The sequence below is a fragment of the Pundamilia nyererei genome, unplaced genomic scaffold (genome assembly GCF_000239375.1).
Source record: "Pundamilia nyererei isolate P.nyererei 1_Seehausen unplaced genomic scaffold, PunNye1.0 scaffold00026, whole genome shotgun sequence".
Classification (NCBI taxonomy): domain Eukaryota; kingdom Metazoa; phylum Chordata; class Actinopteri; order Cichliformes; family Cichlidae; genus Pundamilia; species Pundamilia nyererei.
In genome coordinates, this window is record NW_005187427.1 from 3,804,306 (window position 1) to 3,831,983 (window position 27,678).

At 42.0% G+C, this 27,678-nt stretch overlaps 3 protein-coding genes across 5 annotated transcripts in view; 2 read left to right on the forward strand and 1 right to left on the reverse strand.

The window, feature by feature from the left end:
- Window positions 1–2,726: 2,726 nt before the first annotated feature.
- Window positions 2,727–15,307, forward strand: slc7a3a (solute carrier family 7 member 3a). 3 transcript variants are annotated; one of them, XM_005727813.1, is made up of 12 exons: window positions 2,727–2,831; window positions 9,400–10,030; window positions 10,144–10,305; window positions 10,810–10,993; window positions 11,078–11,193; window positions 11,395–11,617; window positions 11,704–11,843; window positions 12,154–12,256; window positions 12,561–12,784; window positions 13,254–13,420; window positions 13,545–13,653; window positions 13,756–15,307. In XM_005727813.1, the coding sequence occupies exons 2-12, from the start codon at window positions 9,664–9,666 to the stop codon at window positions 13,905–13,907; spliced, it is 1,947 nt and encodes a 648-aa protein (XP_005727870.1). In that variant the 5' UTR covers window positions 2,727–2,831; window positions 9,400–9,663; the 3' UTR covers window positions 13,908–15,307. The 3 variants fall into 3 exon arrangements, with proteins under 3 accessions (XP_005727870.1, XP_005727872.1, XP_005727871.1); XM_005727815.2 differs by lacking the exon at window positions 2,727–2,831 and adding an exon at window positions 3,701–3,853; XM_005727814.2 differs by lacking the exon at window positions 2,727–2,831 and adding an exon at window positions 3,701–3,849.
- A 5,670-nt stretch (window positions 15,308–20,977) lies between these two features.
- On the reverse strand, window positions 20,978–27,331 carry LOC102204373 (ras-related protein Rab-39B-like). Its single transcript, XM_005727817.2, has 5 exons — window positions 27,144–27,331; window positions 25,630–26,040; window positions 24,597–24,829; window positions 22,459–22,729; window positions 20,978–22,050 (listed from the first exon to the last, which is right to left on the reverse strand). Exons 3-5 carry the CDS (start codon window positions 24,809–24,811, stop codon window positions 21,895–21,897), a joined length of 642 nt encoding a protein of 213 aa, XP_005727874.1. The 5' UTR covers window positions 24,812–24,829; window positions 25,630–26,040; window positions 27,144–27,331; the 3' UTR covers window positions 20,978–21,894.
- Window positions 27,332–27,380: 49 nt separating this feature from the next.
- The window catches only part of rab38c (RAB38c, member of RAS oncogene family), a 4,979-nt gene continuing 4,681 nt past the window's right edge, over window positions 27,381–27,678 (forward strand). Inside the window, exon 1 of the mRNA XM_005727816.2 lies at window positions 27,381–27,586. Coding sequence (XP_005727873.1) covers window positions 27,394–27,586 — 193 coding nt within the window. The 5' untranslated portion in view covers window positions 27,381–27,393. The remainder of the gene's footprint in view (window positions 27,587–27,678) is intronic.

The window sequence follows — 27,678 nt, forward strand, 5'->3', positions numbered from 1 at the left end:
TTTAACTGTGGAGCCCAGTTTGTAGCCATGACGCTTGTTGTATTTGCTGAGACACCCAGTTGGGTTAGCTTGATAAAGTGGAAGTAAATTGAAAGAGCAACTCAAAGCACAATGGCTGGGTAAGGACAATAGGTGAGACGAGTGGCTACTATAGTGCCATCGGACAGCGAGAGCAATGGGTGCACAGGATAAAAACTGCAAGAGGTAGCTCTGTACATAGACTCTTTCCTGTTGTGTCCAGTATAACAAAAACAAACATTTACAGCAACAGGAGCCCCAAAGACACCTTTTCAGTTTATTTGGTTTGTGGCGGTGGTGCTATAAATGTCAACAGGAAATCATAACATAACCAAAAGTTTAAAACCTTACAGGTGGGCCCTTTTTTATTGCTAGTCCTTTATATCAAAGTTGTAGAGGAGCAATGCCAAAATGCTGCACTGACTAGATTCCTGAACATTTGACATTAACATTATGTCCAAGTCAGAGATCAGGAAATATTTAAATAAAGACCCATTCCTGGAATATCTTTCCCATTATATACAGCTGTAGTCAAAAGTTTACGTACACTTGTATGAAGTATGAATGTCATGGTAATTTGGGGCTCCATTTATTTTTTTGAATTGTTCTTTTTCCAGAGTGGAACGATTGTACAGTGGATCCATGAATGACTTTACAAAACAATAATTGAGGACACAAGTTTGAATTTATTTTGGATTTTCTCTGATTCACTTCAGATCAAATGTATACATACAGGCTCAGATATGTACATACACCTCTTCTAATGTTTATTTAAATGTCCCTTAGCAAGTTGCACCTCGACCAGATGTTTTTGGGAGCCATCAACAAGCTTCTGACATAATTCCGGCTCGATGTTTGACAGGTTTTCTTTGCAACATTGGTTAATTTTAAGTTCATTTAAATCGGCTGTTTTTTTTGGCACTGACTCGGCTTTTAAGCCACGGGGTGGAGGCTGAGGCTTTTGGGAAGGCCATTACAGAAGCTTAATATTAGCTTGTTTTATACATTCAAAAAAACTGTCCTGTTGGAACATCCAGTTGTGTCTAAGTTTCAAGCATCTAGCTGTTGATTTGACGTTAAGGAAAGAATTTGGAGGTTGTCCTCCTTCTTCATTATTCCATCCACTTTGTGCAGTGTACCAGTACCTCTGGCAGCAACACAGGCACATGATGCTACCACCAACGTTCTTCACAGTTTGTACAGTGTTCTTAGGTTTGAAAGCCTTACCTTTACTCCTCCAAACATACTTCTTTTCATTGTGAACAGCTCAATCTTTGTCTCATTTGACCATAAAACTTTTCTCCAGAGGACATTTGGCTTGTTCATGCGGTCAGACAGAAATTTCACTTGAAATTGAAAATTCTAATTTTGGAATGAGTCTTCTTATTGGTCGGCAGCCTCTCAGCCCCTGGTGTTACAAAATTCACTTCACTGTGAACAGTGATGCTGCTGTTCCAACAGTTTCCAGATAATGGCAGGCTTGAGCCTTGGTGGTTCTTGGGTTGTTTCTGAACATCCTAATCGATTTCCTCTCATCTGAGGGTGACTGTTTGGGTTTTCTTCCAGATCTTAACAAAGTGGTGACACATCCAAATATCTCACACTTAGATTTGTTTGAACTGATGATCCTTGAGTTGTTTAGAATCCACTGACAAAGTCTTTCCTCACCAATGAGAACAGGCTTTGCCATCGTCAAGTTAAAAGACAAAGTTCCTATTTTTAAAATTTGTATATTGTACAATCATTCCACTGTGAAAAAAGAACAATTAACAAGAAAACAAAACAAATTTAAAAAAAAAATACTTAAAAGCCCCAAGTTACCATGACATTCGTGTCCAAGAAGAGGGTTAGGATGTAAACACGTGTCACAGCAGTGGAAATATTTTGCTTATGTGCCATTCCTAAGATCAGCATTATACTGTAAAGTCCGCCTGATGCAATACTGAGCTATCTTCTATACTTTTTCAAAGCTACCACTGAGAAATTTTGTTCACTCTGCGAGGCATTTCTTTAATTCTGATGCCACTCGGTCTTCACGTTGCATCAGACGTCACAGATGATGCCACAAAGACCAGCACTCATCCATGCAGCTACACACTGTAAACTGCAGTGCACACACACACACACACACACACACGCTGCAAAGAGGCAGCGAACAGACTATCAGAGAAACATAATTTGATTATCTGAATTTCATCAGGCCACATGTGAGATGACATTTTTTTTAATTATTATTGCATAATTAAACCTAAATAAGTGTGTATCATAAGAGCAGCTCGAGCTAAAATTACTTTATTTGACACCATTGACCTTCAAGAATGCGCAGGTCACCAAGTGCACATACACATGAAAGAAATTGTTTATATTTCCCCCCTTTTTCTTTTAATCTGTGAAACAAAGCAGCGGATATAGTGCAAGGTCGGAGTCACAGCCTATACATAGCTTTCCACGAGGGGCGTCCAAATATGGGCATCGCTACTACAGCATGCGCTCATATACAGTCTCTCTGTTTATCCCGATATTTGGTCTGTAAAGCACTTGTAGGCGACATAAAGTATATAAAAGTATACAATATACATTAATATGTAAAGATTACTTCACTACTGTGTTTTCAGAAAGTACAGACATCTAACTTCCATTCATGAGTGGAAAGCTCCACCTTGTGATGATGTCACTTGTACACATCCTCTCGCGACTGGTAAAAACCGCACCAGCGAGCGGGTTGTTTCGTCATCTGCTCCGACACCAGCGCTCCTATCTGTCGTCTTTCTTCCTCTCTCAACTCACTTTAAAACCACCAGAAGACATTAAAGGTAACGACGTCGGCTTTTGTTTAACACAACAGAAACGCGTTTTTAATCTAAGATGTACTGTAGTGACATTTTTCTATCTAAAATCGAGCTTGCTTACGATATAGTAAACTGATGCAATCCTCCTCGTGTGTTGTCGGATGTAATTGGCGCAATGTTGAACAAGACCAGGACGACACTGTTCTTGAGCAGCTTTATTATGTTTTAAAGTCAAATATTTCAATGTGTTTTTTCTCTAACCGAGCGTGGAAAACGTGTCCCGGTTATTGACTGTACTTTCCGCTTTAATTTGTCATTTGAGCGGGGAGTCAGCTGTCTGCGCGAAACGTTACCCGGAAAACCGAGCAGAAACAAGAAACTTAATGAAAGGCGACCATTGTGGAAAATGTGTTTAATTGGTTTCCATCTTCTTTTCAGCACACTCGGACGCTTATCCGTGTTATTAATCGTGGTTTTCATTCATTGTTTTGGTCGTGGTGGGCTAGCACGCCGTGCTACTAGCGTGCTACAGAGACGTGGAATGACCGTAAATGGTGCTTTTAAAGACCCCCGTAGCGCCGAATTTTTGAGAATCGCATGCATTATTCTCAAAGAACACTAATCTTTAAAAATAATAATAACAACTTGGCTAGTTCACGTGCATATTTAAACTGACCACACCCAACCAGAGCCACTGCAAGAACTCGATTTGTAAGATTTTTCTTGTAAAGCCTAATCACTGAATACCAATGCAATATTTACTTATATGTGCAAACGTTATCCAGAAGATTGTTAAATCCAAGCCTGAGCCCTAACGCCGCACTAAAAAGATCACCAACGTTAAAACCACCGCCATTTCCCGCTTTCTTGCGTCAGGTATGAAATGTATTAAAGCCAATTGCTGCACTTCCTATATTGTTGAAAGCAACACTGGCACCACACGAGAGCTTCCCAGCCACGTAGATAGGTCAGTGGTGTTTCGGTCGCTTGACAGATGGGGTATTTTATCCATATGGACAGCTGAACAACGTCGGCACTGCTCGTGGGTAAAACAATTTTAAACTCGTGATTTTATTTATTTATTTTCTGGTAACCTCGTGCGCGAGTGGCAATGTCACCTCGGGAAGGTGTGCCATTTGTGTTGCATCAGCCAGTTGAAAGCCAAGCTTTAGCTGGAGTAACTAATGATCAACTGCATTAATTGTATTGGAGACAAGGGTGTAGACACGGATAAGAGTGTGTCGAGAGTATTCACACCTGCTTGACTGCGTTATTGTGGTTTCAAGGGGTCAGGTTGTATAACCTTGTACCAGAATGTCACGTTACTTTAGGGGCAAAAAAAAAAATCAGGAAACCACGGAGATCGCGGAAATTCGGTTTTGAAAAAACACAATAAAGTCGCCATTTTTTTAGTATAATAATATAATAACAACACATAGCAACTCATAACAACACTTTTTTTTTTTATCCTGCTGCTAAACTAATTTTCCCTTGTGGGACAATAAAGAAATTGAGCTGTAAGATTTGTGTTGCTATTCAATTCAATGTTGTTTTTTCAGAGGTATCCGTCCAGCTTCTGTGGGACGCTTCCTTCTGTTTGTTTTGTTCACGCCATTTGCATCAAACTAAATATTACTAATATCTCTCAGAGTTAACAAAACCCATCAGAGCTGTGATTTACAGCAGGGTGTACTCGATAAACTGCAGCAGTGTGAAGCTGTAATAGTCAGAGTGAATGATTTCTCTCATTATTGGTTGTTTGAATGAAATGCTCATAAATTGAAGTGAAGCACAAATTTTGTGTGCACGTGTGTGTCATTGCAGGAAGGGTGTGTGCTAGTCCACATCAAAGGGTCTTCGTGTGACATGTTCTGGGAACATTTTGATTATGGTTAAATAAAAACATTCAATAACAGGGGAAGGGGGGTGCAAATGCTGCCAAACTCAAGAAAGATTGCACGTCTGTCGTGCTACAATGCGGCACATTTCGGCGTGAGTGTGTGACAAATTGGTAGTTTTGTCCTGCTCTTGTCATATCTGATGATGTTAATGGTGTTGGCAGTGGTCATGGGAAAGCGGGCAGGCTCTCGGTTTGTCACATTCCATTTCACAGCAAGTCCGGTTTTTGGCAAGAGGGGTGGTCTCCCCGCCAGGTGATCTGTGGGGTTGTTCAGTTCAGTCTCCATGGTTTCTTTCTTCACTCGGCCTTTTTGTTAACCCGCTGTGCACCTCATATCATCCTTATTGTCCCTGAGTCTAAATGTACTGTTCCTGTCTTCAAGCAGCCGGGAAATAAAAACACTGTGTCGTGTTTGAGAGGATGTAGAGCAAGCCGCGATGCAGTGTACACTCCAAATAGATCCGGCCCCACTTTGCAGGGAGGTGAACTTGGTGTTTGTTCAACTGCTGCACTCCACAGATTAACTGAAGTTGATATTTAAGGAATGACACTAAAGATGTGGATTATTTTGGCAATATTTTGCTATATAAATCCAGCAGTGGATTTCACAAACTAGTGAGCAGCATAGAGTGAAGACACAGCTTGACTTGGTATCACTATCAGCAGCAGTTGTTATTTGTCAACAGTGGCAGTCAAAACAAAGCCATGTGTTGCTCATGAGGATAGAATAAGGAGCAGCAACAGGTTGTAATGAGGTTAGCAGGTTTGTTACTACTTCAAATAATCCTCTTAGTCCTTGGAAGCACTTGCGCCAATGCTAAGTCAAGTAACAGGACTATTATCCCTGAAGCCTGTTGTAACCGGACCGTTGTTGGCCAGAGCTGCTGCTGGTCATAGTCCCCCAGCATAAAGAGCCTTTTAGTTTGGTCCTCAAAAAACAACAACCGTGCTCAAGCTTAGTTTTAAAAAAGCGATAACAAACACAGAAGTGATCTTGGCAACAAGATTCACGCATCATCTTTGGCTTTCCAGGGAAATGCTTGTGTTTTCACTTTAATAGCAGGAGCATGGGGGGGAAGGGAGGAAAAAAACCCCTGCTGGTTATAACGTTAGTCTTTCATACAGGCGTGTGTGGGCTAGTGGAACATGCAGAGGGTACATTTGTGAGCCACACCTCCACACAACCTGCCCCACTTGCACAAACGGGCACCCTCGTGAAAACCACAAGGGAAAGATTAGCAACAAGCTGACGTGACAGAGGTGGCATCCGGGGCTATGGTGGCTTGTTTTAATGAGACCACCCTTAATTATGCTCAAACAGTAAGAGCGCACGTGTATGTGTGTCCTAAAAAGAAAAAAAATCATTCCCTTTTGCACGGTTGCCATTGTCCCCACTGAAGGGTCCCGTGTAGCGTTGGGTGAACCCCCGAGGAGATCTAAGGCCCGTCGGGCACAGTAGTTTGGTAATAAATGTTTATTGACAGGACACCGAGCACCTTAGATCTCAGTTCCTGGTGTGCGAGTGGAAAATGCTGCTGGAATGTCACACCAAGTGGGGAGCGGGAGCATTTCCACCATGTACCAGTTTCCCATCAGTCTTCAGAGGGGAGAGTGTTTATTATGGCAGTCATCAGGTGCTCTCTGTGTTGTTTTTATTTCATTGTTTGACAGTGTTTTGAGTTTTTTCTCCCAACACTTAACTGTACCAGACAGGATATTCTCTTTTGAAATAGTAAGCCTAGAAATGCTTTGATAGTCCGTTTCTGTTGTTTTTGCAGTATTAATAGAATATTGTCATTGTGCTGAAACATCGTGGGAGCTGGGGAAAAGGAAAAAGACTAAAATTGGATCATAATGCCGCCACAGCTGAATGTACATTGCTTTCATTTTTATGAAATTGTACACCTGAAATAAGTTCTCAAGGCAGAAAGATAAAGAAGCACAAGCCTCAAAAGTCCACTGTACATGCCGTAGTTCTCGATTCTCTTTTTTTCTCGAGTCATATTTTTGATTTTTTTCTTTTGAGCATCTGCAGTTTTTCAGAAGCTTCCCATTGATGTCTGGGTTTTGTTTTCTTTTTTTCTTTTCTTTTAGTTTCTAGTGGTCACGTTCTCAGCATGGATTCAATTTCACTCTGAGAACTTCACCCTAAGCAGTAGAGATTTTAATACATTCATGATGTGAGCAGGGGACCTTTTTCCTATTTTTATAAATGTATTTTATCCCTGAAGCTCATTGGACAGACGGTGGAGGACAAAAACACTTAAACAGCACTGCTCAAAATGGTACTGTGTGGCCCTCAGTCTTCAGTTTTTTACACACTTAATAGGCATTAAAGGGCGTTTTTGATGCGGCCGTCCTCACTGTGCCGCTGATTCAGTCCGTTCTTTGCCGCTGGGTTAGGATTTCACATCTCCTCCTCCTCTTTACAGACTGATCTGTGAAGTAACTGAAAGGCCTGACATGGGAAAGAATCGGGTGTCGTTGCAGTAATAGCCTCAGACGCGTAGCTTTTAACGCTGCTCCGCCCTCAAAATCCTGACTTCAGCCCTTCTCTTGGAGAACCTGCAGATCAGTTGCACACCAAGAAAGAATGTTTCATTGATTGTTCTTTATTATTTATTCTTGATTATTGTTTGTCAAATCTTATAGTTTAAAGGTGCGGCCTGTGGGCCCAGTGTTGGACTTAAATTTGTCAAACCCTGCCCTAATGAGTTGTGTGAGCTTTTAATCACCAAGAAGCTCAATGTTTTTGTATTTTCTGTTCTTTTGGATAAGTAGATATGCCTCATGATGCAATATCCTTCACCTTGGTCCAGTATATTATTTTGTTGAAATGTTAATGATTAACCATACAAGTGTAGTATTTTGCTGATAAGATAAAAGTTTACAGCGTTCTTATTGCTCTGAGCATGTTTTTGCCTCGTGGACCTGCATGTGCGTACAAGACTGTTTACTGTAAATAACAGAGAGTGAGTACATCTAACATGTAAAGTTTAATATTTCTCTGTAATCTCAGTGACGCTGCAGAAACCAGATCCAAGAAGAAAAAAAAGGGTGTAAAAACAACACGACGACATGATGCATTGAGCCATTTTAGACAAGACAAATGTGTGATTGCTACTTCCTGCAAGTCACACTCTGTCGTTCTGTCGCACACCCTTCTCGATTTGCAAATCTCTGGTCTCCGTGTAGCTTTTCTGTGGACATCTGACAGCTTTAACCCCACAAAGTGACACTTTACTTCTGAAAAGCTTGCATGAGTTAGCAGCACGACAGTGAGTCCTGGCTGCTGGCGATCAGTTTTATTTTGTTTTTAATCTCAGCAAGAGCTGCAAGACTGACATTTAGCATTTTGTTAGTGCTGCGTAAAGCCAAAACCAGTCTAACCAGTTTTTAAGCACATGGATTTCTCTCTTCTGCTTTCCATTTGGAGTAAAAGACATCTTATTTAGATAATCATATTACTACTACTACTGCTGCTACTACTAATACAACTACTTTTACAAAGCAAGACTTCAGACTCAAACGGCAGTATGAGAACTCTGAATAATCTAAATAAGACTGAAGGTGGTCAAGCAACATTTTTGGGAGTGTTCAGGGTGTTGCTTGTACACACAGTGTATGTACCGACCAAAAGGTTGTTGAACTGCAGGCCTCGACCTTCACTCACTTTTTTGACATGTACACGTGTCAGTAACCCCAGATTTTTAGTTACATTCACTCAGTTATTGACGTCATTCCTGCTTCTGCCAATAAAAACGTGTCCAGTCCCCCTCAGACAAACAGAAAAACAGTGTCTGTTTAGGTTACATGTTGCATAAAGTGTCCTTGGCATGTTATGAAGCTGCTTTTGTGTGTCGAAGAAACTGGTGTAATGGTTATCTTTCACCCTGTGAGATCTTGGCAAACCAACCCACAACTGTCCTTCGGGGTGGTTCATTGTGTTATTTTTCTCAATCAGATCACTGATAATGCATGTAACAGTGAAAACAGTGTATTACATTCTGATTAGTGAAACGGCACTGTCACGAGGTTGTGTTGGAACCTATGTAGTTGTAGTCCTCCGTTTGACCAACCCCCATCACCACTGCACACACTTTCCCAGGCGTTTCCCCGTCTAGCTCTAGCTGCTAGTTGACTCCTGGTATTTTCTCGCAGTAAGGGAGTGGTGAGGAATAAGGTTAGGTGTTGTATCAAAAGAATTTATTATTTTTTGGGGTGTGCACCATGGAAGGTTTATTTGTCCAGGCAAACTTGAGATTTGATTAAAGCCTAACAGGCTAACGCTCGGATTTCTTTTGTCTTCATGGTTCCGTTGCGTCCCACTGTGTCTCGTGATGTGTAACTGTGCTTTAAAAGGTGGTAGTATTCCAGTGCAGTTTGCAACATCTCCGGGGCTACCTCGGTTCACTTGAAACACACCTAAAAACCTGCCGAGACATTGCATATGATACAATTTATTTTTGTAGCCCAGCTGGGAGCGATTGTGTTGCAAGATTTGATATATTTTCCGCCAGTTTAAACACTTTCCTGGGAAAAAAACAAAACAACTTTGCTACTTGGAAAAAGCGAGGTTTTCATAATCCCTCTGCACCATGCCAAGCACAAGAAGCTGTAAGAAGCGTAAGCTCTGGCTCGTACTGAATAGCGCCCTGTTTTGAGCTCTTGTTTTCTTGTGTTTCCTCACAGGTAATCTGCTGCTGCTAAATTCTGTGACCACAGCCTTTGCTACTTCCTGATCTCTGTGTTGAAGCGACTGTGGCCTGGCTGATACGAACACAAAGGGAGCAATACTTGACGAGTAACTTACCCATCCATCTGTCCAAACTTCTCCCGTACCTGCCGGTCACACGTGTTCTGTTTAAGCTGTGTCAATCACACACACACGCACTCACACTAGAAGGATTTAAAACGCATAGCCTGCTTCTGCGCCCACACACAGTCACAGCAAACATGGCCAGCCATCTGTCCACCTTTGGCAAAATCCTGCTGCGTCGCAGGAAACTAGACTTGTCAAGTGTAGAGACCCAGTTCGCCCGCTGCTTGTCCACCCTGGACCTCATTGCCTTGGGAGTGGGCTCCACGCTGGGTGCTGGTGTCTACGTCCTCGCCGGTGAGGTCGCGCGAGAGAAGGCGGGACCCGCCATCGTGCTCTGCTTCCTCATCGCCGCTCTGTCCTCCATGCTGGCCGGCCTGTGCTACGCCGAATTTGGCGCCCGTGTCCCTAAGACGGGCTCCGCATACCTGTACAGCTACGTGACAGTCGGAGAAATCTGGGCCTTCATAACAGGATGGAATCTCATCTTGTCTTATGTCATAGGTGAGCCTCAGTTTCACTAGACTGACATGTGCCGTAGAAATCCACACATTAGGAGTCATATCTTGTCACCATATTCTTAAATAATCTCTGGTATTTTTTTTCCCTTCTTTTAGGTACAGCCAGTGTGGCCCGGGCTTGGAGTTCAACCTTTGACAACCTGGTGGAACAAAAGATCTCGGGCTTCTTTAAAGCCTCCATGGCAATGACGGTGCCAGGCAAGGTGCTGGCAGAGTACCCGGACCTGTTCGCCCTCATCCTGGTGCTGCTGCTCACTGGTGAGTCTGCTTATTCTTAGTGCTATGAGGGGATAACTTGCTCAATAATAAGGACATTTTTGGGATATAAAAAAACTTGAGCAGTCCAATAAAGGGCTATCCGCCTTCATTTCAACTGCTTTAAACTCATGAAGCTGTTTGAGCATCAGACCCTTACTGTTAGTAGCATTTTAATGCATACAAGTGTGTTTGTTCTTCCAAAGATGACCCACTGAAACCTCCAATATCGAGTACTTTTCTCATTTAAAATTAGGCTGTCAGCTTGGTCGTTGCACACCGCGCTGAAGTAGCCGATTGCGATCATTGCATCCAAATCATTGCACAACAGACAACAGTTTTCACACTAACATCACAGCTAGTGTGGCCTGCCAGTAGCAGTGTTAGAATGAATTGGTGTCGCTGACTGATGGTTTGTTGGAAGTGAAGTATGAAAATGTCCACCCACGTAGCAGGATGTGTTGTTGAAGCTTCTCTCTCTTGTCTCCGTCTACTTCCTGCCCTCAGGACTTCTGGCCTTTGGCGTGAGTGAGTCGGCTCTCGTGAACAAAATCTTCACTGGGATCAATCTGGTGGTTTTGGGGTTCGTTATTATCTCCGGCTTCGTTAAAGGGGACACTAATAACTGGCACCTCACAGAGAACGACTACAGGGAATTCATAAACAGCACCAATGGCAGCAGGGAGCTGAAGTGAGTGTTTGATGGCTGATTTACTTCTCTGATTCAATCCTCTTTTATTGTTTAACTTCATGTTTCTCCTCATCTGCCTCCCAGGTTGAAGGAGGAATACGGCACTGGTGGGTTTGCCCCATTTGGACTTAACGGAGTTTTGTCCGGTGCAGCCACGTGCTTCTATGCCTTTGTGGGCTTTGACTGCATTGCCACAACAAGTAAGTAGTTTTGATGGTTCTGAAGAGTGTTGCGTTACATAAAACTTTTCCTTTGTAAGGCCAGGAACTCTGGTGTGTGGGGAAAACCCCGCCCTTGGATAGTACACGCTAACATAATCAGCTTTTGTCAAGACGTTCAAGGGTTATTTAGGCGCGCCAGTGGGATCCCGCTCATCTTTCTCTTGCTTTGTGTTCCCTCAGGCGAAGAGGCAAAGAACCCCATGCGCTCCATACCTATTGGCATCGTGGCCTCGCTGCTCATCTGCTTTTTCGCCTACTTCGGCGTGTCTGCCGCTCTCACCATGATGATGCCGTACTACCAGCTGAACACTCAGAGTCCTCTGCCCGAGGCCTTCAGCTTTGTCGGCTGGGGTCCTGCTCGATACATCGTGGCTGTCGGTTCTCTCTGTGCTCTGTCCACCAGGTGAGGAAGGCATAACCCAAAACATCTAACATGTTTATGTTCACATGACTGTAAAATGTTAATGCAAACTTCCAATCCTCCCCCAGCCTCTTGGGCTCCATGTTCCCTATGCCCCGTGTTATTTACGCCATGGCAGAGGACGGGCTGCTGTTCCGATTTCTGTCTAAGATGAGCGCTCGCACAAAGACCCCTGTCCTGGCTACCATTGTTTCTGGTATTGTTGCAGGTAAGATAAAGATACAACTTTCAGAGACATTTATGTTTGGGCATATTTCTCTTCATGTTTTGGACACGCAGATTTGTTTGTTTTGTTTCTTTGTTTGCTGTATCAATGTACAGATACTGCTGGTATCAATCTCCTGTTACCAGTAGTATCTGTTGCTAGTTTTCCAAGTTCACAGAGCTTCCTGCTGCCTCAGCTCTGTCTAGCAGCCTATCTCACAGACTGACATGTCAAGATCAATACTAGTTTTGCAAATACTGATATTTTTTGGTGCTTGCAGCTGTCTAAGATCTGGTCTTACTTCTCCTTCCAGCTCTGATGGCCTTTCTGTTCGACCTGGCAGCTCTGGTGGACCTCATGTCCATTGGAACCCTTTTGGCGTACTCTTTAGTGGCCATCTGCGTCCTCATTCTCAGGTAAGCACCTTTATTCTCCACCATCAAATTCACACAGAGGCTTGTGAAGTGGTAATCATGTGTTAAATACTCTGTAGCAGCTGATGCACTAATGCCATTGGCAAGCACCCATAAGTTTAAAAGCACAGTTATATCATAATCCGTGTCGATCCAAAGAACAAGGGTGAAGGCAAGGAAGCTTTACTGGCTCTCACTTGGCTGTGGGCTCATTTTCATAGTAGCAATAAACAGGAAGCAATATATTTAAAGTAACAGAAGCAGTTGTGTGTGACGTCTATGTTAAGTCTTTCATTCATGTTTCTAGGTATCAGCCAGGTACCCTAAATTCACCCAGCCAGCTGGAGAAGCTTATGGAGGAATCGGAGAAGATGCCTGTGAGTGGAGGGGAGAGTGGCGATGAATATGACATGGAGATGGATCAGAGGCCACTAAAAGAGACATTCAGCTTCAAGCTGCTCTTCTGCCCAAGTGGAAAGATCCCCACAGTCCTGTCTGGGAACATTGTCTACGCTACAACTGCTGTCATCTGTAAGTGTGTGAGCGAGAAGGCTAAAACAATAAAGTGTGATGAAATATATGCTTTCCTTTGGAGTTTTAGGGTGGTTTCACACCTGCTGTGTTCAGTCCATGAATGTGATCCAAACCTACTACCTAACAGAACGCCCCATAGCCACATATGCTTTGTATTCTCAATGCGGGAAGGTGCTACAGATATCTAAAAGTCTGTGCGGTCTAGCAGCTAGCTGTGAAATGAACATAAAGTTCTCCATGTTGTCTCATAGTCCGGAGCACGGACGCAATGAGCTGTCTGAACACTCACGTGGTTTGTAGTGATGCATTTTGGTTCGCTTGGAGTTTGCTGAGAATTCCTCTGTGTGAAAACAAACTAAATCGCATGGGAAAGCTACAAGCTTACAAACTCATCATCTGATTTAGATCAGAATAAACTAGGTGAAGTAACCGGTGTAAGTAACTTCATCTTCTGCTCTCCCTGCAGCGATTTTGATGACTGTCCTGTGCGTCATCCTGGCCAACTGTTTGCCGGAGCTGCTCGCTGGATATTCGGGTGTGGTGGTGCCGTGCGTTATTTTAGTTGTGCTCTGTGCCGTCTGCGTGATCATCATCTGGAGGCAGCCGGAGAGCAAAGAGGCGCTCACCTTCAAGGTAACTTTCCATTTTTTTGAAGCACAGGACGTTGTTGTTTCTGAGACTGACTGGACACCTTGGGCACATGTTGTTACGATGTTATCTGAGAAAGTGTCTTAAGTTTGGCCTCTGTCTCTTTAAGGTTCCTCTTCTTCCCTGGTTGCCCCTGTTCAGTGTTTTCGTCAACATCTACCTCATGATGCAGCTGGACTTGGGTACATGGTGCCGCTTCACCGTCTGGATGGCTTTGGGTACGTTCGAGCGCTACACATCCTGTCCTTCCTTCTGTTGCCCCACATTAATGTGCCCGTTTTATAACTTCCATCCGCCTCTTCTTCTTCTTCCCCCTTCAGGTTTTGCCATTTACTTCTTCTATGGCATTACAAACAGCAACGAAAGAGGCAACAAGCCACCCCCACGCAAATACAAGCTCCCCGTGGAGAACAATGCCCCAATTTACAAGGGTGCCCCCAACAGTGACGTGGAAGCAGGCAGCAGCCCTTGATGCAGACTGGCACAGACCTGGGGGAGCGTTGCAGAACTTCCACACTCATGTTTGGCCATGTGGTTACCGCCAAATGTTGCAGTGTAGGCGGCTTGGAACACTGCCCTGGGTTTGAAGGAGGAGAGGCAAGAAAATGCGACACACATCTTACCTCTGATTTTTAGAGGCTGATTTAACTTGATGGTTAGACACGCGGAGCCACTTCTCACTACGTGCCCGTTCTAACCCATTTCTCCTTAGCCATAGCCCTCTGGAGACATTTCGCTGCCTATGAGAAAATGCTTCGAATGGACCCAACAAACACCTATGAGTTCATGTTTTCAGTTATCAGAAGCTGTAAACTGGAAGAATGTTACACTTCTCATGTTTGCTTCCTTTTCCGTTACTCCAACCCCCCCATCCGGCCACAAAGAACCACAGTGTAAATCACTATGACTTAAGCCAGTCAGTTTACAACTGTCAGCTACACTTCACGTTTTCTTTTCCTTTTTTTTTCCCTTTTTAGAAAGGAAAAAAATAAGCAGAAGGTGTAGACGCATCTGTCCGTTAACCATCTTTCTGTAGAGTTCACCTTCCCTGCTTGTTTGCATCGGTGCATTAAGGTCAGCAGCACGCGACGGATGCCATCTTACTCACTGTGCAGCTTTAAGGAGTTCGTAAAGACACTACCGCCCTTGTTTGCTCCAACCCCAACTCCCAGAGACCCACCTTACAGCATGTGTACACGAAATCATTGTGGAGTCGGTTAAATGCGCCTGTTTTATGTTATTTTAGAAATCTTTTGGGGGGGGGGGTTGCATGTAGACTGCATTTTTACACATTTTGAGGCCTTTGATTTGAACCTGGTAAATACAGGTTGTAAACAAAGAGAAAGTAAAGTCAAGGTAACAAAGGAAAGCAGGAGTTGTGAGATTTTTGTTTTGTCTTTCCTTCTGTTTTCTGGTATTTAGAGGAGGATACCCCATCATCTATCTGTTTGGTTACAAATGTCTATTTTCCCACCCAAGAGCTTTTTCCAATGCCATGGAAAGCTCTCTATGAATTTAAATGATCCGCGTAGACTTCCTGACAGAACTGCACCTGTGTGCCTCTTACCTTCGTCGTCCGATCCTGCGATGGACGGATACTGCGAGTATTTTGGTGTCTGGGAGCTGGGGTTGTTTTCTGATAAAGGACCCATATCCAATCACTACTATAACACATTTTTTTTATTTCTTATTTTGTCACCTTTCTTTTGCTTTCTACTTCCTTGTGAAAAATAAGTATTCTTGTTTCCTTTTTTTCACAAAGGTTCTTGTTTAGTTTCAATTGAAACTTGTTCTTGGCAGCTTTGTCTGTTGAGTACTCATCACATTTATTATTTTAAACTTTAATTTTACTGCATTTTTTTTCTTCCTTGGTATAAAATGTTAATATTTAAATGTTTCTAGTATTGTTTGCTTTCTCTTTTTTTCCCCTTTTCATATCAACTTTAATCAGTCAGTCTGCTTTTTAGATGTTAACGTATTTTAATCATTACATGTACAGTTTAGAGTGCCGTTCCCTGGGGGCTTTGTTTTATTTTGTTTGGTTGGGTTTTTTTTGTTTGTCTTTGTTGGAAAAAATGTCGTCAATCGTCACATGATTTTAATTGTACTTGCCGACCAAATGATCTAGTTTTTGGGACCCGTGCATTTTCCAGAAGCAAGGAGTGACCCCTTAAAGCTGGTCTATAAATTATTTTTCAAACCTATCTTTGCCCATGTCAATAGTCAGTAACTTATTGTCAAAAGTATTTGTTTGTTGTTGTTTTTTTGGGGGGGGGGTCCTAGTAAAGTGCTTTACTGTAGAGTGTACAGTATTTGTTTAAAACTGTATCTTTATTTGTATAATGCTGTAAATTATATGAATTGTTTCTCTAAAATATGACCAATTATAATTTGATACGGTGAGGGTTTGGAATGACACTTGAAGGCATTTTACGAACACTTGATGCTTGTGCTGCTGGAAGCCACATGGAGGGGGGAAAAAAACCCTACTTTCTTCAGATAAGATGGTCCCAGCGGACACTTTCCCATAAGACATGACAGAACTTGAAAATTAGTGGAGAGGGGAGTAGATTTGGATTTTTAGATGTTATTGAAGTATAAACTGGTGCCTGGAAAAATAAAAACCCATCTGTCAGCCTGTGGAAGGCGCTGCGGCTGCTAAGAGTCAGTACTTTTAGTGTAAACCCCGCTCTACATTTTAATGCTGCTTGCCGGAAATTCATTACCGGGAGTATTTTGTGATGCGGCCGTGCCTCGTGTCACTCTGTTCTTTACAGCCAGCTCCTGTGCCTTTCACAAAAGGAAAAACAATCATCCCCTCTCTCACTGCTGGATCATTAACAGCAGCAAAATATTTCTTTTATATCCTGTACATATCGCTGCCATGTATAAATGTAGCTGTATTTTCAGTGTTTGTTTGTTTTCTTTTTTAAAAAATAAAAGTGATTGATGATCACACCTGATTTAACGTCTCTGTCTTGTGCACTTCTTGGTTTTCGTAGAAAGATGTCCGTGTGAGTTGGCTGTGTTGGAGGCAACTGAAGCACATTTTTGTTTTTTTTCCATGAGTCATCGGTGACTCACGTAACTATGTCAACAATGCAGTCTTTATGAGTTATGCCAGGTGCCAACCCTTTTTAGGCAGTTTGACCAGCTTGGTAACTTTAGCCAATTAAATTCTTACTCTGTTAAATTCTCACTTTCGGCTCAAAAAGTTTAGACGGTTCGGTAAGAATTACCTCGTTGCATCATTAGATAATCACTGCAACCAAAAGAATTGACAATAAGACATTAACTGGACACTTTATTAGATACACCTCACTAGTATCAGGTTAGATCCCCTTTTACCTTCAGCACTGTCATAAGTATTCATGACATGGATTCAGCAGGTGGTGAGCACTGTTGTCTCACAGAAAGAAGGTCCTGGATTCAAATCCACTACCTCTCTGGGGTGTTTCTGTGAGGAGCTTCCTTGTTCTCGCTGCCCTTCTCCCGCACTTCAAAGACAATTTGCATTACCAAAACCAATTTGAGATGGTCTGAGCTTTGCTACGTGGTGCTTTGCAGCCATCAGACGCCAATAAATACTTACGCAGTATTGTTGCCTTGCAAACATCAGAGAAAACTGAAATATTAGGTATGATAATTCTGACAAGAAAAGCGAGGAATAAATAAAATGTAGAATAAATTCAAACTAGTTAGATACATCTGAAAATGAACACCAGGAAAAGATGCTTATAAAGGACAACAGTGAAATGAGACAAAAGGCTCATAAAAATATGTCTTTAAGAAGGATTTGTAAGAATGATGTATGACAGTGAGCTCATCACCTCAATAGTGAGATTGGGTTGGCTGTAGGTCAGGAAGTGGGCTCTGTATATGTGATACCCCGCTACTCCCGTCTGCATTTCAAAGTATGAACTCTAATCCACCTGTGTGAGTGTGTGTGAGTGTGTGTGTACGACGTGCTTGGGTATAGAAATGGGTGAACGAGGCTTGTAGTAAAGAAGCAGTCCATGTACCTAAGAATGGTCACCCTTGGTTCTCAGTTAAGACTGTGGGATGGCCAGCAGAGCCTCAGCTGAGCTTATGACTCGAAATACACTTTAAGAGTCAACTATAAAATATTTAATTAAATTCTAAAATTAACATTAACAGATAACCAATGAAGAGAAGCTAAAATGGGAATTAATAACCATTAATTCTGTTTTATCCATATTTAGGTGCAGGAAGCTCTGTGCCATGCTGAATTTAATGTCTTGGATACAGTCATTCAGTGCACTGACTTTAAGATTTTTACTGTGGTTAAAAGAAATGTATGAGTGAAAATGCTGTGCTATGCCCGCGGATGACATATACCAAGGGTAACATGTACAAAGAAAGATGCCTGAGGACAGACCCCTGAGGTACCCCACACTTAACTTCCATTGATGGTGACATCACGTCCAAGTGACTACAGTAAAAGACCTTTCCTGTGAATAAGAATAAATCCACCTTAATATTGAACCAGAAATTTGAGATGCTTCAGAGAAATACAGCGATCCACAGTGTCAAACGCAGCACTCAAATCTAATAACACTAAAAGACAACTGATCAGCAGATCATTCAGCTCTCTGATTCCTTTCTGTTTAAAAAAGCAATCAACTGTTCAGCACCGATCATTTCTGATCTGTTGATCACATTTCTCCAGAAAAGGGTCCATGGTTGACATGAGCGGTTATTTGTGATACTGTTGCCATCCTACCAGCTTTAATAGCTCTCTTGCCGTTCTCCTCTGACCTTTGCTACTTAAAAAGGCATGCTCTCCCAGAGAGCTACCACTTACTGGACATTTCCTTTTCTTTGGATCATTCTCTGTAAACCCTAGAAATGGAAAATCCCAGCAAACTAGGAGATTCTGAAACACCAGCCTGTCTTTCTTCCCCATTCTGGTGTTCAGTTTCAACTTCAGCGGGTTGCCTTGAGCATGTCTACGTGCAAGTTGCTGCCACATGATTGGGCGATTGTTAACAAGCAACAAGAACAGGTGTACTTAATAAAGTTTCCAGTGAGTCGTCCTTACTCTAAGAGATTTAAATGCGACATTTTCCATCTTTTACTCCCCGGGAGGAATGTTTCGTTTTATTGCTTTGAAGCTGTGATAGATGTAGGGTTGCACTTACATTTTCCATGCGACTGAATTTGAAAATCACAACAAAAATGTGGATTTTAACTTCTTTGTTTGTCTCACCTTTGGTAACCTTTGGAGAAAGAAGAGTCTTTTTTAAAATCTCTACACTATAAAATGCATAAGAGCTGCTCCCTTCTCTCTTCTCGACACACTAAGGCTGCGCTCTAGTGGTCGCACACTGCAATGTGCCAATCTGGAAACAGTACAGCTATGAACCACTGTGGCAAAGCTGTGTGTAAGCTTGAAAACCTGCACAACAGCGAATCTCCAAAGAAAAACCTTTTCACTTCCAGGCATTTATTTCCAGTGACGATTGAGGTGTATATAATGCCACAACAACATCAAACGACCAACCTTGTCAGGATTTGGTTACAAATAAATTATTCACACGTTTAGTGTAATGTGATATAAATGTGTTTCCCGCCACCTTACACTTCAGACGTCAGAGCTCAAAGGAAGAACACACAGCTGAATGTATATGAAAGCCTGTTCGATGGTTAATGCCACCAAAAAAGTTAAATCTGTCAGTTTTTTTCCTTTGTGCTGTGTTTCACATGCAGTTTCGTTTTATTTTTCACATCTCTCATCCATTCTGCTCCTACAGTGAAACTTCAACTATTGAGTTACCTACAATATATCAAAGATTAAAAGGAAAAAGCCCTTTCTGTCTTTGGAAATTTTCAATTAAACGGACTGAGTGTATAAATGAATTTTAAACAGACTCCAAAGACTCGTACTGAGTAAGTACTGAATGAATTAAGAAGCAGTTCATAGGAAGAAATAGTGTTAAATGTATGTGTCAAACAATAATATTGAAGGAATCTAAAAATAAAATAACTATAAATGTTACTTTATCCATTTCAAATGTATGTTCATTATCTCATTACACTGATTTTTTTCCCAATAATATCCCTTTTCATTACTCACGGATGTACACGCTGCATGCATGATGAAACAGACACGGCTCAATGGTCTGGTTTTTTTCCATCCAGATGGTTGCTTGTTTTTTTCCACTGTATTCTAATCGAGTCACACAGTGAGGTGAGCCGCACAGGCTGTGGGCTAGTCTGTTTCCTGTGTTTATTCACAGCACAAACCTCTGGGCGTTTGTTTAAAAGGGATGCTGTGAAAGCTACAGAGACGCCGTGAAATAAAATCTAATGTGGGATAAACTTAGATAAATTGGATTTTAAGGTCCCATCACCCAAAGTGTTTGGTGTCATTTTTCTGTCACAGGAACCAATTTCTGTTAAGCTTTAGCTGTCTGACAGATGGCCTCACGTTTGTCTCTTGAACATTTGGGTAACAGAGGAGTCCATAGTCGTCTCAAAGACTGCAAGGCGCCTGGTCCCGCAGCTTCAAAAAAAGAAAAAAGAAGCACAGATCATCACCCCTCCACCACCGTGCTTCACAGCTGCTAAGAGTTGTTTGTGCTCACATGCTGTGGTTGGTTTGCTCAAAATGTGGAGCTGTGTATTATGGCCAAACATCACCACTTTGGTCTCGCCTGTAAAGGACATTGTCCCAGAAGTCTTGTGGTTTGTTCGGGTGCAGCTTTGCAAACTGAAGCTGTGCTGCCATGTTGTTTGTAGTGAGACGAAGCTTTCTGCTGGAAACCCTTCCAAACAAACTATACTTGTTCAGTCTTTTTCTAAGCTTACTTTCATGAATTTTAACATTGTTTTTTTTCTCTGAGCATTGTACAGTCTGACCCTGGGGTAGATTTGCTGTGGTCTCCATTCACCTAAATGTTTTGCACTTGTGAAAACATTCAGGTGGGATGACAGACTTCAAATTGTTTGTAATGCTCACAAGGAGGCCATCTGATTGTTGGACTTTTCTCTGTTTTCTCTGTATTATTGTCCTTACCTTATAAAATAAAGCACCTTGAGGCAACTGTTGTTGTGATTTGGTGCTATATCAATGCAATTGAATTGGAGTGATCTTATAACTCTTTCCAGGGCAGCAACAAGTGATTTTATAAGTTCATTGCTGATGCTTTCTGTCCTCGGCATTGTATTACCTTGTACCTGAATGCTCCAGATCTGCAAACTATCAAAACATGTGCTTTAATAGTGGTGCTTATACCAGCTGATGACCAATTAATCAGGGCATTTTAATGAGAACTCCTTGCTGCTACTTACCTTGTTAATTCCTGTGGAAGCAGTAAATGTGTACTTTGATTTTCCACACACTGCGTCTGCATTTTTGTTTAATGTTTGCTGATAAATAAATGTTTTTGGATTACCTGAGGTTGATTTTTTTGTTAGTTTTAGCCTCATTTTAGGGGCTTTAAGGGACCAGTTGATTTTTTAGTAACATCCTGACACACAAAACCTTAGAAATGAAAGGAAGCTTCACTTTCTTTTTACTGTGACTTTATATTTATTTCAAATTGAACACTATGGGGATCTATACAAAAGGCTTTTGGACAGTTTCTCACCTGTTCTCACCAGTAACCCAACACGGAGCAGTAAACGTGAACTGAGAACTTGCCATATCGATCAAGTCGTCAAGGCTAAAATAAGCAGCTACAGTAACGTTTTTCTTCCAGCAAAGAACAAATGTACCATTAATCATTTTCACAGTGCAAACTCGTTCCTCCGCGTTCAGGTGAACAAACGAGACATCTGAAACTTTGGTTCGCTTGGAGTTCACCGACCTCCACCTTCTTTATGCGTTAAGCCACTCAGATTTGTAGTGCAGGCGTACAATCAGTCGGCGAGGCTGCTGCCTCTTTCTGCCTCCTCTCTCCAGCCGAATATAGTCCACAACGGGCTGCGGTATATTCAGAGGCATTTCCAGAAAAAAGGAAGAGGCGTGGCTCAGTCGTGGCATCAAATTCATCAAATTAAAGTCACACAAGAGTATAAATACACTACACTGATAGTCTTTTATACATGTGCAGCTAGAGAAACGGAACTGGCCACTGGAGTATAACTGTACACATCAGAAAAGGCCAAAGGTGGAGTAAAGCTTAAGTGTCAGTAGCAGCTGCAAAGACAGCAGGATGACTAGAGTTACACGCATGCACACAGAAAGATGAAGTGGCAGGATGCTTCTTGTGCTTCTACACCTGTTGGGAACATCAACAAAGTGCCCCAAGTTTGAGCCTTAAACAGGCAATTGAATGTTAAAATAACGTCTATATGAATAAGTATGTAACTGAGCAGGGGAAACATTAAAGTCCCCCAAAACTGGCCTGAGAGCAGCCATGGCAAAAAAGATCTTGTACATATGGAGTCCACTTCAGTATTACCACCTCTCACCCTAATGTGCTGCAGCCGAATCAGCAGTAGCACTGCCGGCTGCTCTTGGTGACCTCCTCAGAGGAGTGGACGGTGTTGGGAACAAATCCGCTCTTGACGCCCTCCCAGCCATCCTGGATCTTGATGTCCCCGTTGCGCACCAGCTCAAAGATGTCCTTCGTCAGATCCACAAACGCCTGGAGGAGGAATCACGAGCAGGCTCAGCAACAGAGATTATGTTTTATTCTGATCATTAATTCTTAAAATAACTGCAAAAATGTCAATATATGCTGCTTATAGCGTATTAGGATTATGCATCTTTAAGTCTAAGAGAACCAACATTTTCATGAGGAGTTTTGCATTGAATATTTCAAATTGTTGTCACTTATTTCACCATCACTGCTTACTTTTAATAAAAGTACCTCTTTTTGTTTTAGACACCCTGCATGCAGACGGCAGAGAGAGACAGTCTTCTTCGTGCTCCTGTAGTTATTTATACCACCCATATTATTGTTGCAAAGCAGAACCTTTCCTATAATATCCCACTTTTTCAATTAAAAAAAAAGATGAACTACATATGGAATAAAAACAAACAAAAACTACACCTTCTCCACATTGATGGCCTCCCGTGCAGAGGTCTCCACATAGCGCATCCCGTAGGCCCCCGCCAGCTTCTCCGCCTCCTGCTGAGTCACCTGACGCTGGGCTTCCAGGTCACACTTGTGGCCGACCAGCAGGAAGATGATGCTGTGCGGCTGGACGTGGCTCTGCGCCTCCTCCAGCCAGTTGTGGACGTTTTGAAAGGAGCGGCGGTTTGTGATGTCAAAGAGCAAGAGGCCACCCACTGAGTTGCGGTAGTAGGCTCTGGTGATTGACCTGCACAGAAAGAGGTGTGCAGGAATGCAGACGTGAATAACTGGCAGAAGACCACACCCACAGTGGAAAAAAAGGGTCCCCTACAAATGAACAAGTTGCATCTGTTTGAGTAGTTTTTGCTAAAAAAAAACCAAAACTACCGTTATACAATTTGTACCGATTTTTTGTTCTTTTCTTTCTTTTGCAGATGAATACAGGTGAACCTCTGTCCGTCCTTATTTCTGACACATTTGGTCACTGTCATGGCGGAAGACCCATCCATGACCCATCTTTGGTGTTTTGGCTGAGAGGAGGTTCTCATCCAAGATTCTGGTCTTTAAATCAGTGACGTTGTCCTGTACCCTTAGCAGAAAAATGTTTCCACCTCTGTGCTTGATAGTGGGGATGGTATTCTTTGAATCATACTCAACATCTCTCTTCATCCAAACACGAAGGGTAACGTTGATGCCAAAGACCACCTGATCACATCACTTTCTCCTAAGCCTTCTCTCAATCATTTGTTCACCGGCAAACTTAGCACGGGCCTGTAAACGTGACTTCTAAAGCAAATTTTTGTGAGGCTGCAAAAGGTCAGTCCATCATGACACAGTTCAGCGACATGCAAACCAATTATATAACATTCATTGAATGTGTTTTTTCTGGATTTTGTATTGATATTCTGTGTCTCGACATTAAAAACTACAATAAAAATTAGAGACTGTTCATTTCTTTGTAAGTGAAAAAACTCACAAATTCAGCAGGGGATCAACTAATTATTTCCCCCATTTTTTAAAAAATGTTTTCTTTTAAAAATACACTCTGATTTCCATGTTTACACAATATCAGCATGAATCAAAAAGCTGGCAGCTGGAAATGTAGGCCATACTGTTATATACAACTCTTTCCAGCTTCTTCAACACGTGATTAGCATCAGGTTGAAAAAAATCTACTTTTTAATATTTTATTTGTATTTTGTGGACTGTTTTCATTTGGCTGCAAGTTTTAATATTTTATATCATTGAATTTACATATTTAGAAGTGACCCCTTTAGAAAAAAACATAGTCATGACTTCATGAATTGTTTTTTTTCCCATGATTGCCAAATCATTAAAAATGTGAATTCTAAACCCAGAAAAGGATTAGACTGGAGATATTCTGGGGTTTTGGTTTGTTTAGTTTTTGTTTGTTTGTTTGTTTGTTTTTTAATTATTATTTTTCTTTCCAAACATGCAGAGCTACCCGCTGTGGCGACCACTTTTTGAATAAGGGAGCTGCCAAAAGTAGATTCTTTTTATTTCGAGACCAGCAAAAGACCCAAACCAGCCTCAGGGAAACACAAGCTGGTGTACTGCCTGTGCCAGTCCTGAGCTGGATTAATGGGAGTGTTGCATCAGGAGGGGCAACCGGCATAAGATTTGTGCCAAACAAAACATGCGGATCCATCTGCTGCGGCGACCCCTTTGGGAAATAAAGGAGCAGCTGAAAGTCTCCCCCCCCCTCCACTGTGATCCAATCCAACCAAAAGAGCAAAGTTTGTGGCTTCCCTATCCTCTCTCTGACTCTTATTAAGATATTAAAATGATCACAAATATAAACTTTAATTTTCAAATGAGGTTAAACAGCTTAATTACCCATCTGGTTGAGATAGTTTTCACCTAATAAACTTTTAGTTTAGTGTTAACAGCAGATGGACAGAGAACTCATGCAGTAATGTTAATGAAGGAAAATGTCAAAACATGTCATCTTAACGTGGCCTAACTGAGCTTTAATGCCCATCTGACGGAAGCATGTGTAGTGTGTGCTTTTGAAGTATGAGGAGAGTCTTGTTTATAGTCCAAAATCTAGTTTTTGTGGACACATGAGAAAGAAATCAGGAGTCTGTCTTTACCTGAACCTCTCCTGTCCTGCCGTGTCCCAGATCTGAAGTTTGATTCTTTTCCCCGGCTCGATCTCCACAAGACGGGAGAAGAAGTCCACCCCGACGGTCGGGTCTGACACCTGTGCGAAGCGGCCCTCAGTGAACCTCCGGATCAGGCATGACTTGCCGACTGTGGAGTCTCCGATGACTATCAGACGAAACTGGTAAAGCCATATAGTCTCCATTTCTCATTGAAATAAGTTCTGCAAGACAAAAAAAAACCCCCACTCACTTAGTCAGGGTCACCCACAGTAAGCCCAATACTGAGACTAAAACGAGACTCTTAAAAAAATGAAATGAGCATCCTCTCCTCACAAAACCAAATATTTTACATCATCTAATGGAAGGATTTTTGTAAATATAAAATCTAAAACATCAATTAAAATCCTGCTGTTCATGTCTTCAAATTTGGATCCTTCAAAGGGGATGGAAACAGCTGTAGATTAAACATCAGACTTTAAAGCTTCCACAAGCCCCTCCGTCTTTTTCAGAAAAAAAAGATCTGCTTAAATGAGTTTAAACAGATCAAACATTACATTTAATCCCGAGATTGTGCTGACTAGAAGGATATTTTTTGGGATTATGGCTTTCCTCTAAACATGGGAATAATAGGCTCATAGCGTCTCAGCAGTGGCCATGTGATTTACAGATGGGTGATCTAATTTGAAAGAGGGAGGGGGAGGCCACTCCTCTCCAACTCAATAAACAGTGGCGTAGTCAGCCCCCATGTGGATAGCAGAGTGGTTGTTATAGAGCAATAACACACAATGAGGCCTTGAATAAAGCCAGAATTCAGGTTTAATATAGTTGCTTAAAAATCACCATAGATAAGAAGAAGGCGTCCTGTGCTACTAATGATGCAACAAACTATATGGTTCTTTATTTATTTTATTTTTGTTTTGATCACAAGGCCCAACCCTCTTAGCTCAATGAGCATTCTCTACTTAGTTAATTATTTTTCTGGACAACAATTAAATTAAACAACTAATAAAGTGTGACCTACCTCAAGTTCAGAGCTCAGTACTTGAAAAAAAGAAACCCCATATTGATGATTATGTTTCCAAAAAAGAAGAAAAAAATGACCCCTAATCTAGCACTGGTTCTGTTGTTGCTTACAGAAAACCCCAGGCGGTAACATACAGAGCATTAGCAGGGCCTCCGGTGCAGCATCGCTTTGTGAGCCGGTTTAAAGGGTGAAAACAGGGTGAGCGGTGTTTGGCCCGACAGGTGATCCGATCTTCTGGCTGATTACAGCGGGGCTGTTGATATTTCCGCGATGATCCGCTGATGAAATGGCAGCAGAACACAGCAGCAGCATCGCACTCACGTCTCTTCCTCGCCCTCATCAGTACCATTACCGTAATGGCGCGCACAGCAGCGCAGCAGCAGATTCCCGGGGCGATGCATTCACGTGCTATACGGAAGAAAAAAAACGGTAAATAAGAAACGAACACACATGCGATTATTTCATATCAGTACTTAGTACTTACAAAAATATATTTATAATTTTTTCCCCCCTAGACCTCCAGGGTGACAGCGAATGATCAGCCAGTGGAAAACAACTAAACTTATTCTATTTGCTCTTGTACTATAAGTACAATATTTGCTGGAGTATTTTCATTTTAACCTACTATGTACTTCTATAAAGAAAATGTATTTTCTTTTGTTAAACTGCATTTCAGTACACTAAAAATAAGTATATGCAGTATAACCACTATCCAAAAATTGCCTCTTTAACTTTGCCTCCTCTTCTCTCCAGAGCACACCTCCACCTCTCCAGCCTCGCTTCCACCCTCTTCCTACTCTCACTACAGATTACAATGTTGTCTGCAAAACATCATAGTCCACCCCCACCCTGAACCCATCTGACTTTCCCACCAGTCCACCACCACTCTCCTCATACATGACCTGCACCACCCTCACATACCTCTGTTATCCCTGACTTCATCATGAAGTACCACATTCCAACTCCTTCTGTACTTCTCATCTCAACACTCACAAAAGAAAAATGGCACCTGCAGTGCTCTTTCTCAGCATGGAGCACTGATCGGACTAAAGCGCATTTGCGCGTTTTATTTGATCTTATTCATTGGTATTGAAAACTCCATTCAGTTCAGAAGTAAAGTCCAACACATTAGCCTGAAATCAAGTTTGGATTCTTTGATTTGCATTTGGTTTTCGGGTCCATTACAATAACGGTGCTGTCTGACTTTAGCCATGATGGACACTCCGTGCAATCACGATGTAGGGCTACAGAAATTATTTAGTCATGAAAACATTTATTGCTGCTTTTTAAATAGTAAAACAATCTAATATTTGCTAACTTCAGCTTAAATCGATCATTTTTTTCTAATTGAAAACATCCAAAGACGTCATCGATCCATTTTACACAACTTCCTGACATTTAAATGACAGATATTAATTTGTTATTTGCAGAGTCGCTTTATTCGAATATTTTAAAGACATCAGATGGAATTTAAAATGAAGCTTATGTTTACGAGGAGTGTGTGAACGCACCACGAGTTTTCTGCTGAAGTTTGCAGTTTGCTCTGAAGTAAGCGAACTCACGCTGTCCTTATTTTATTTAGACTGTTGGACTCCGGTGATTGCAGACGAGTGCGACCGCTTCTCGACGATAGAAGATCACGTGATAATATTTCGGTTCGCAGCAGGACGGAAGGAAATGCCTTTACTGTAGCTGCTCTGTGGTTTTGATGTGTCTCAGCATCCTTCGGAAAGTTTTCATAATATCACCGAGCCTGCAGCCATGCAGCAGGAGCTTCTTTTCAAAGTCCTGGTCATCGGAGACTTAGGAGTGGGGAAGACGTCCATAATCAAGCGGTATGTGCATCAGATCTTCTCCCAGCACTACCGAGCCACCATTGGGGTGGACTTCGCCCTGAAGGTGTTGCAGTGGGACAGTAACACTGTGATCCGGCTACAGCTGTGGGATATTGCAGGTCTGTCAAACTTTAACGACCCACTGGTTTAAGGCTTATATATATCAGGTGATACAACGGTGTTTGTGAGTGAGTGAGTGAGTGAGTGAGTG

Excerpts from the sequence above, each read along its gene's own strand:
- LOC102204373 (XM_005727817.2), bottom strand. The coding sequence starts at position 24,811 with ATGGAGACTATATGGCTTTACCAGTTTCGTCTGATAGTCATCGGAGAC. Across the intron at positions 22,730-24,596 it reads GCAGGACAGGAGAGGTTCAG|GTCAATCACCAGAGCCTACT; the intron begins GTAAAGACAGAC and ends CTTTCTGTGCAG. Across the intron at positions 22,051-22,458 it reads AGGCCATCAATGTGGAGAAG|GCGTTTGTGGATCTGACGAA; the intron begins GTGTAGTTTTTG and ends TTCCTCCTCCAG.
- slc7a3a (XM_005727813.1), top strand. The coding sequence starts at position 9,664 with ATGGCCAGCCATCTGTCCACCTTTGGCAAAATCCTGCTGCGTCGCAGG. Across the intron at positions 11,618-11,703 it reads CTCTGTGCTCTGTCCACCAG|CCTCTTGGGCTCCATGTTCC; the intron begins GTGAGGAAGGCA and ends ATCCTCCCCCAG. Across the intron at positions 13,654-13,755 it reads CACCGTCTGGATGGCTTTGG|GTTTTGCCATTTACTTCTTC; the intron begins GTACGTTCGAGC and ends TTCCCCCTTCAG.